This window comes from Coffea eugenioides, chromosome 11 (genome assembly GCF_003713205.1).
Source record: "Coffea eugenioides isolate CCC68of chromosome 11, Ceug_1.0, whole genome shotgun sequence".
Classification (NCBI taxonomy): Eukaryota; Viridiplantae; Streptophyta; class Magnoliopsida; order Gentianales; family Rubiaceae; genus Coffea; species Coffea eugenioides.
The window spans coordinates 48374894-48385364 of NC_040045.1; the positions used below are offsets into that span (position 1 = coordinate 48374894).

The 10471-nt window shown below is 37.8% G+C and overlaps 1 protein-coding gene across 1 annotated transcript; it reads left to right on the top strand.

Moving 5' to 3' along the window:
* Positions 1-2566: 2566 nt before the first annotated feature.
* LOC113753348 (binding partner of ACD11 1-like) lies at positions 2567-6211 on the top strand. The gene is made up of 5 exons (XM_027297479.1): positions 2567-2762; positions 3260-3425; positions 4176-4251; positions 5276-5389; positions 5622-6211. Exons 2-5 carry the CDS (start codon positions 3310-3312, stop codon positions 6051-6053), a joined length of 738 nt encoding a protein of 245 aa, XP_027153280.1. The 5' UTR covers positions 2567-2762; positions 3260-3309; the 3' UTR covers positions 6054-6211.
* The last annotated feature ends 4260 nt before the right edge of the window (positions 6212-10471 follow it).

Consider the following 10471-nt stretch of genomic DNA (forward strand, 5'->3'; position numbering starts at 1 on the left):
TTTATGTGTACTTCATCTTTATTTTGTAGTAAAAAATGGCAGGTTTTACTTTTAATTACTGACTAGTGACCACGTAACTTAGTCAAATAGTACTAACACTCGAGGAGGAGAGGGGAAAAACCAAAGAGACAAGAAGAACGCAAAAACTTGCAATGACGAGATTTAGGGGATGGTAGAGAGCGAAGTCAAGGTCAGAGGCGTTGGATCCGGGATGAAGTGCGCCTTGATTGAATAAAAAATTAGTCACCGTGAAATTTGAGTCAGTACGTTGCGTTGTGTGTTCTCAGGGAAAAATCTAACAAAACGAGCAGTATAGTACAATCTCTCAGTTTTCCATGCATCTCGATCGGGACCAGCTAAGCTTGCGGGCTATTCCATTTTGTCTTGATAAGTGATATGACTAGCTAATGCTAATTATTTAAATTAAACTTTGCTGCGTTTGTCAACGACTGATACAAGACGGCCGGTGGCTGGATTGCCATGGTAATGACTCTAATCTGCATTGTTTCACCTTGCCGATTCTTTGCTTCTCGCACTTGTTGACGACGTAGAGCCACTTTATGAGAATTGGCTAGTTTTTTTTAGAATATTAAAAGCAGTTTCAATTTTTGCATCGAAAATTTCATCAGCCCAAACCGCACGTGCATGCATGCAGTCCTTCGAGGCATCAACCGGTTTTAATTCGATCACTAGCTAGGAATTGTAATGAACGGTTAACTTTTTTTTTATGTTTCGGGAACAAATTAATTCTCCAGGTTAAATAGTATTTTCTTTTTAGGGAGAAATTAGTGTGTTTAAAGCAACATTTCGACGTTATATTAATGGTAGGTAATCATGCATGCAGATGCAGAGAGAAGACGAATTAAACACGCATATATATATTAATTGTAATTGTAATTGTAAGTAAGTAGTAATTGTTTTCTGCAGCTAAGAAGATGAAGGGACTCCAGATTCATATACTACTAGCTAGCATTAAAGATCGAGCATCCTCTGGCCAATTCCTGAATTCATTACCAATCATTATCGGGTATAAAAATCCCCACACAATGCACGCATGATGGTCTTGGTTTTGATTGAAGAGGTGATATATATATATGGCGAAAGGTGTTCGGGAATGAAAAGGCGTGAGTCCGTAGTCCGTAGACATTAGTAATCAGTTGCGCCCCAGCAGGAAGAGAAAGTGACAATGGTTAATCTCATATCTCTCTCTACCTCAGATGGGATCTCACGTCTTTATCAAATCGAGACACTTGTTAATCACGTTGGCCCCCTGCTGATTAATTAACTAATTAATTTCTGAGCTTAACTAATTAAAGACACTGATAATACCGTCGGAATCCATCATGGCTACCTTAGGGGAGGACAGACGACCAGCAAGTACGTCATTTGGTTTCAACCGTTGAAAATGATTCCATTCTCCGATCCGGCCTTCCTCACAGTAGCAGAGATAGTGATAGAAGAAGATATATATATATATATTGGAGGCTGGACCAGTACCTTTCTTTCTTTCTTTCTTTCTTTCTTTTTTGAAAAAAAAAAAAAAAAAACTTTTACCACATGCAATAGGAGTAAATGATGCGTAAAAGATTTGTTTTTTAGTAGTTTTGTTGGAAGCAAGCAATTAGTGCGGGATACTGGAGATAACGTTGATCCATATAATAGACATCATCAATGATCAATTAATTAGGACGTGCCTCTCTACTCTTTTCTTATGTGCTGCTGCTGTCCCTCCACTCCAGAAGAAATTAAGAAAAAGATGAACGACTCTAAACTTGGTCAAATTAATAGTAGTATGACTTTCTACGGAGCCTAACAGAGGAGTATTAAACATATATAATTATTCTTTCCAATTCCTCCAATTTTTTAGAAAGTGTGTATTTTTGCCCTTTGGAAAGTGGCCTGTGTTGGACTCCGCAAGTGGCCTGTGTTAATTAAGCAATGAATCATCAACTAATTGAATTCTAGTGATGCGATTGACTGACTCTGTTTGAGATGGAAGAGATTAGGCTCTAGACTCTAGCGGTGGTGAGTGGTGAGTGCCAAGTATTTGCTTGCCTTTTTGGTTTTGGGCAGTGGAAGTAAAGGTTAGCAGCCCTACAACAATACCAAGACAACTTTGGAGTGAGCTATAGCTGCACATGTTGTCCAAATCATTTGTCCTCCAACATTCACGGAAAGATTATTATAGTATTAAAAAAAAAAAAAAAGTCCCGTACTTTTAATTTTTAGAATGTTTTGAAATATTTATATAATTTTACTAAAGTCAAAGAAGAAATCACGATTACTTTTTTGACTTCTTTTTTCTTCAATGTTATCCCCGTTACTTTTATCTATATATTTCCTACTAAATTCAAATAAAATTTGATGTTACCAAAGCCATCATTTTCAAAGAGTTGGAATCCCTGAAATGCAATAAACAAATAATTTGGGACGACCATGTTTGGAAGAACATAGATGGGCTTTATATGGGCAAACTCAGGGTGGGCCAAAATCTTTCTATTGAGTTCTCGTTGGAGCTCCCCCATGCGATCTTTAAATTGTGGGCCTGGGTTGAGTTTTGTTTCTCATTTTGCGTCTGAGATGGATAGCGGTCGGAGTGCGGAAGAGCAGGGGAACTTTTAAGCGGAGTGGGTTGGATTAACCGTCGCAGTCACAATTCATTCATTCCACAACCGGATACCCTCTTCTGTGGCTCGGTGCGTGACTGTGTGCCCGCCGGCGACGTTTGTGCGTTTCGATTTTCTGGTCAGAACAAGGTCAAGGTAAACTCGTCTACCTATTAATTATTAAGTAGTATTAGCGTATTCACAATCCAGTCGCGACCAAGGCGATCGCTCTTTTTTCCCGGTTTTATTTTATGCGGATGATGATGATGATGTAAATAACTTGTGTTTGAACTTCTTTTTTTTTTTTTTTTGAAGTTTTCAGGTTTAATTTCAATTCGTATCTTATTTAGTACTGCGTTTTAGGCCCAGTCTAGCTTATGTGGAGTCAGAAGGCTTTGCATTCAATTGTACTGTAGTTAAGTTACCACAGGTTAACAACCTTTTTACTTGCATAGATCCCCTGCAACTATTATGAGTTTCGCATGAAAAAAATTGTTTGTTGACCTTGAAAATATTGTGGTAAGCTGTTAGTAAGACATGAACGATTGTTGATTCACCAGTTTAGATGAGCTTTGCTTAGATGTTAGTATGAGCTTCTGATACTTTGTGGTTCCTTTTTTTCTTTTTTTTAACCAAAACAAAAATGTGTTCAGAGTTAGGTTGTTGGAAAGCTAATGCAGAGTGAAGTTAGGGCGTGAAGGCAATGCAGCTGGTTGGTCATATTGTAGAAGTTACTGGCCTTTCTCCCAAAGTAACAGAGAAGGAAGTTCATGAATTTTTCTCTTGCTGTGGTGAAATCCTCCACATAGAATTTTTCAGGTGACGTACACTTGTAATGTGATTTATTCAGTGATAAATTCTCCTCTTATGGTGTTCATCTATGGAATTGTTCGGAAGACCAATTCTATATGATACATGTACTCAAGGTTTCTTTCATGTGCTATAAGAAAATATGTACGGAGTTTGTCTTCAGAATTAGTATCTGTTGTTTCATAAAGAAAAAAACAAGTACTTCCTATGCAGTTCAAGAGAGATCTATTGCTGTCTATTTAATCAGCATGAGGTCACAAAATTAATATCCTACGAATCATATGAGCTTCACAAGCATGAAAAAGTGACTGTATTGAGGCTGAGTTTTGTGATGATGGCTGCAGGAAGCAGGAACGGTAAGAAGAGCTTCCTATAAGTTTAAAACTCATTTTCCCGGTGGCGTCTTAACATGCTAAATGCTTTCTTTCCTTGAGGCATTTGGTCATGTGCAACTGAATTTTTTTTCTTTTCTGTTAGTGTTGTGGATATCTTGATGGTCGGAAGACATGATCTGCTTACCTTCTGTATGGATCACAGTAGATAGTTTCTTTGTTAAATTAAGTATCGCAATGGAGGTTCTTGGTGTTGGTACTTTCCTGAATGACAATTCCAAATGCGTTTATTTGTCTACTGTAGTTCATTTTTCATCACACTCTATTTCTTTTTCAATTTTCTCCTCCCAAAATCTCCCCCGTCTTTAATTCTTTGGTAATTGGATGCTTCTGTCATCTCTGTAAATGGGCTTCTGGTCATACACAGGCATGGAGAATACACATGTACTGCATATGTGACCTTTAAAGATGCTTATGCAGTGGAGACTGCCATATTGCTCAGTGTAAGTCTCTGCCAACACCTTTTCTTGGTTTTTCACGGTTACAGCTTTTGGGATACTCATTCTTTTTTCTGGAGTTGCACTCTTTCTCACTTCACGATCTTTAGATTTTTACAGACTGATGATCCAATCACAGAGTAGTTGACATGTTCATGTGCTGTGGAATAACGTGTACATACAGATTTATAGACACTTGCCCACAAGAGAAACAAATCTATGAGATGGAATCTTTCTTGTAGAACTAAGGTCTCTGACCTTGGAGCATACTGTTAAGACTTGATTTAATGGCAATTAGGAAGATGCATCTAGTTTGGAAGTGTTTTTTGTGATGGACTCCCCCCCCCCCGTTTTTTAATGAAAGCTTTGAAGATGATGATCTGAAGATATTAAGGCATAGAGTAATGCCAAGAGAGATGTGTACTTAAGTTCCTATCATTCAGATGCACATAATGACAACTTTGGTACATGACTGCACTTTTATTTTTTTTATATGAATTCAATGGCATTTTGGAAACTTTGGCCTGAGTTTTAATACTGTACAGAATAAAGATGAGGTATTATTTTTCTCAGTTACTTCTGTCAGAGGTTGTTTCAATTAATTTGTCACCAAGATGTTGGCTGAAACATGTCCAGTTATTAAATTTCTGAGCCGCCTTATTGTTTACTGGAAACTGAAGAAAGTGAAACTATGTTCATGTCTATAAGATGTTTGGAACTCGACTCAAATAACATTATCTGGTATCAAACTGTATGGTGTTCTGAATACGACTTCTTTGCTGACACTTGGGAACTGTGTGGCACTGAAGACTATTTCATAAGTTAGTTAGCTGTTTTAATCTATTTCTTGTTATTAGGGTGGTGATAAATGACCTCAGCATTTGCATCAATAGATTTGTCTGCGAACATAAGCAATAAAACACCATTATGAGATATATTCCTCCTGTCTTTCTACTTGCTGCCAACTTAAGCTGTCGGATTCGTGCAACTGATATTTTCAGTCCATCAATTTTTCCTTTTGGTGCTTCAGGGAGCTTCTATTGGAAACCAATGCGTGTCAATATCTCGGTTGGAAACATATGTGGATGAATCTTTTCCTCAGAATAATCATTCATGGAAGGTGGATGATGGAAGTAGTGCAAGGGTATGTAGTTTGTTTTCTGCAGGTTGAAGTTTATCTTTCCTATTCACCAATTACCTTAAATGGTTACGAAAGTATTTACAGAGGAATGCAAACAAGAGACTGCATTGACAACTAAAGTTATCTCTGACCTTGAACTCCTCATTTTCTGGTTCAAAGCCTGAGATAAGAATCCTTTTTATGTTTTGTAAAGTTGAATCTGTGAGCTTTACAAATTTCTTAGTCTTAATTCCAGGAGGACAACCATGCGGATCAGTTTGTATATACACCTGGAGAAGCTGTAACCGCAGCACAAGAAGTAGTTACATCCATGATAGCAAAGGGTTACATTTTGAGTAAAGATGCCCTTGCAAAAGCCAAAGCTTTTGATGAGTCCTATCAAGTCTCATCTACTGCAGCGGCTAAGGTGGTGGAGCTTAGCAACAGAATTGGGCTGACTGATAAAATTAATTCAGGTGTGGAGACTGTCAAATCTGTAGACAAGAAATACCATGTCTCTGAGACTACGATGACAGCTGCATCATATACTGGAAGAACAGCTGTAGCTGCTGCAAATGCTGTGGTTAGTAGCAGTTACTTTGCCACGGGAGCTCTCTGGGTTTCCAGCGTTCTGGACCGTGCAGCCAAAGCTGCTGCTGATTTGGCTAATAGAGGTGTCAGAAAGTGACTTTGAGCGATCCAAGAGTGTGATTTGTAGCTGTAATGTTGATGTATGTCTAACCGTCATCTCGATCTTTATGTTGATGTGGAAAGCTATTACAACTGTCACAGAAATTAGATTCCTATTATGTGATCTGAAGCCATCGTGTAAGTTGCAACGCCCTAGATATTGTGCCGGACACTTGGTTGCAATAATGGCTGAGCTATGCCATTAAAAACCACGGTCGTGAGGGGTCGAGATTCTCTTTCTAGTTAAACATGTTTTAAAGACTGCAAGGCATGACGTGCCTCCACGAAATGGGCCTTGCTACCTGTTTGATGTGTGAGCATCTAATGAAGTGGGTGAGAGAACAATCTCGATCAAGTGCCCTCGCAGTCTGGCATCAGTTAGGGGTGGGCGCGGGTCGGGTACTTGTCCTATTTACCATTTGACTGATCTGACATGCACCTTGCGGGTCGGTCATTTTCTGATCCTTACCTGCCTCGCATATCAGTGGATATCCGTCGGGTCAGCGGGTATCCGCCCTCCCGCTCCGTTTATCCTTTAATTTTTTTAAAAAAATGATTTATACCAATTTAATTTTATATTTTACACATTCATCTAAGATTTAATATTTTTTTTTTCTAAAAAAAGGTTTCCATCAAGAAACAAGCATATGAAGAGAATATAAGATAAAGGAAGAAAATTAAAAGAATTCAAAATCAATAAAAGTTTGAAATAAGTAGCACAATTTTTTATATATATGTTCCATATTAATTAAACTTTTTTCTATAAAATATAAGATCATGGCCTCTACAAATGAATCTTGTAAATAAGCTATAGTCTCTCATATTTGTAATGTAATTTGTTCAATAAAATTACTTATTTAGTTCTAACTTATTATTTTATAGTGTGTGTATAAAAATAAAAATAAAAATAAAAAATATATATGCGGGGCGGATCGGGTACCGGTGAATTTTTAGTTATGTGACCCTAATCCGTCCCGCATCTTAACGGATACCCGAACCTCTTTTGACCCGATCAAATAATAAAAATCAGATATCCTAATTTTTGGATCGGATCGGATCGGATATGACGGGTTTTCGGGTTAGCGGATAATTTTGCCCACCCCTAAGTTAATCACCTTTAGTGTTTGGCCTTTCTTGGTGATATATGCATGTTTATAAGTTGTACACGAACAAGTGATATTTTCTTGGATCTTTCTGTGAGTTACTTTTACCTACGAGTAAATACATGTTTCTTACTTCGATTAATTAATTGTTTCATGTACATATGGATGTGAATTGGGAGGAGATATAAGTTTTATTTGTTCTTCATTGTTTGTTCAGCTAGTCAAATTAAACTACAGGCTACCCTCAAAAAAAAAAAAAAAAAACTACAGGCGGCTGTCCAAAGCTTCTTGTTGCATTTATATGCAAAATGGCAAAAACCTAAAAAAATAGCCATTGTTATCCAATACACTAGCTGTTAGTCTAGTTTTGTAGAGAAGAAAATCAGTTACCACTTATTTTGTGTTTTTTGGCTATTTGCACTTACTTTCCCTTGCTTGCATTAATATGTTTTTTATTCATTTATAATACAACTTATACACATGCATAAAGAGCATTTGTGAAATAAAAGTTCTATCTCTTTCCTGAAAATGCTTTTTTAATGGTACTTTTTCTAATTTGGATTGAGTTTGTTACCAATACTACTTTAACTTCAGAAGATGTTAGTATAATTTTACAAACCTTAAGGGAGGTCAATGAAATTATTAAAAACCTTTAGGGTGATTTCTAAAATTATCCCAATTTTCTATCCAGGAAAGGAGCCGCCAACTTAGTGCCGGCGACATTCCGTCGCCTTTGAACTGCCAAAAATTCCTGAAACGAAACGTAAGACTAAATATACCTTATAATAATTGTCAGACAACATTTTTTTTTTTTTGCGCCGTAGAATGTCAGACAACTTCTATCTATTATGGTCCTTAGATTTTCTATTAATTAATTAGCTCAGCTGGTCCCTGACCCAACTCCCAATTCCCAACCACTACACGGCTGCCGACCATTTGTTACAGACGAACATCACAATCAACTGCTTCTAAACACATTAATCCCAATCAGAGTCCACTCCAGCCTACGATGCCTTGCCTGCTAGTGATCTTAGTACCAACTATTTATTGGGAATGTTGATAATCTACATGCTAAAAATCGTGCTAATTCAGATATAAAAGAACCAGTATACCATACGTATATTATATATTAAGCTAAGATTATAAAAAGAACGTTAGACCTTAAATCCAATATTGCATGGCAGAGAGACCTAGACCTTAAATCCAATCTCTCTCTCTCTCTCTCTCTGGGTGCGTGTGTGTGTGTGTGTGTGAAAGCTTCGACTCTTAAAGTATTTGTGTTGTTGTTCCATCATTTCCTCGCTGTATCTAACAAATTTACGAAAAAGGAAGGACAAGGCCTGAGAATCAGCGAGTGGGAGTAACAACTAACAAGGAGGAATGCCAAAAAACCTTACATGATTAAGTTAGGCTGAAAACGTAATGGGCCACATGTACGTGACAGGATTGAGATACTTACTAGTTCTTCTTGGTCTTGACGTGATTAAGTTTTAGCTGGTCATTGTTGGCTTGCGTTTTGGATGTGGTGACCGACACTTACATATAACCAAATCAAAAATTTATTTGCCGTCATTAAGAGGATAAGAGACCCTTCGATTTCATAACCTAACAAGCTTTAGGGAGGTCCTTGGGATTGGTTCGGATGGTTTCGGGTTAGTCTAGTTAGGTCTCGAGGTCGTGTATTCGAGTCACCTCTCTAACGTTTGTGTATCCTTGAAACAGGCATAAAAAGATTAGTCTGATAAAATTAGAATACACCCTATATTAAAATAATAATAATAATAACCTAACGGGTAAATGCCCACAAGCATATTGCAAGGTTTTCAGTTATGAATGAAACGATATGGTCCAGATGGGGTCTAAAATTATGGCACTATGTTGTCGCAGTATCCTATTGTTATCAATAGTATATATAGAGACTATAGAATGAGGAAATCTAGGCCAATAATGAAAGCATGCACTCGCTACATATGCTAAGATCGAATTTAGGACCACAATGTTGCAGACCCGTTTGTACTTAGTTTCGTGGAGTAATCAGAAGATCGTACGTCAATTCATGTCAGAACGCCGTTGTCTCAGCATCATCCAGCCAACAGCATCGAGACACTTTCACAACCCCCCAACCATCAGCTACTACCACTGCTACTGTACATTAATAGGATATGGCCTCCAAAAGTGTTTTACTGCTCCTTGATGTGAGAGCAAAGGGTCGTCCTCCTTCTCCTCCTCCCCATTCTAGATGAGATATTTGTGGTATCAAGTCTACCTAATTTCTCTCCAGTGATTCTGTGTCTGTCATCAGCATTAATGGTATAATAGGAGAAATATGAAATGGTTGATAAAAGCTGGGAGAATTAATCAACTTGCTCAAGTAAATAAGGCGTTAATAATGGGTAATAGACTAGTAGTACTATACATCTACTCTTTGGAAAACGATATTAGTAAATTACTAGTAGTATTTATTCCTTGCTGCGTATTTTGTAAGTAGCTCCCAGCGTCAAATCTGTTTCTCATTTTATGCTGACAATCTTACTATGGGAGGAGTAGCGTACAAACTACTACTGCACCAAGAATGATTATACCCAAAACACAAATGGTTGAACTGAACCGGTCAAACATCCACCACGGGTAACTGGTAACTGGTAACTGGTAACTGGTAGGTAGTCAGTCAGTCTGGTAGTAGTGTATAGAAAACTATTTGTGCCGTCTGACCCAACAAAGATTTCCTGCTGCACTTTGTTATGTGTATGCCGAGTCCTGGCGGTCGTGGGATAGGCAACCCTTGGTTTTTCTGCTGCTTTCTACCTAAGAGAATGGCTTGGCCGCAGGGGATTAGTCGGGCCCCGTAAGGATTGACCCGAACACCCCTGTGTCGACAAAAAAAAAGAAGAAGAATGGCTTGACCTCACCGAACAAAAGCTTCTCAATTCTAGGAAAAACCATTGGTTGCCTACTCCTTTCGTTGTTTCGATACAGAAAAACACCCACAATTTAGTTACTCTCCACAAGCAACTAGAGGAGAGTTTGCCCAATCCTAAAATAACAAAGACAACTAACTTTGGTTGCACACTCAAGAATTGAACTTATAAAAAAAAAAAAAAAAAAAAGGGAGCATACATACATCAAACTCCATCATTGCAAATTATAAATAATAAAAAAAAAGTGTATACTTTTACTTATCCTGAGAAGGAAAAAGGAGGGGAACAAGAAAAAGTATACAGCCCTCCTCATCTTACCTGGCATTCGTCACACCCACAACAGATATGATGATGCGTTGTTGGGGAAGTATTCCTCAGTGCTGACACAAACTGGA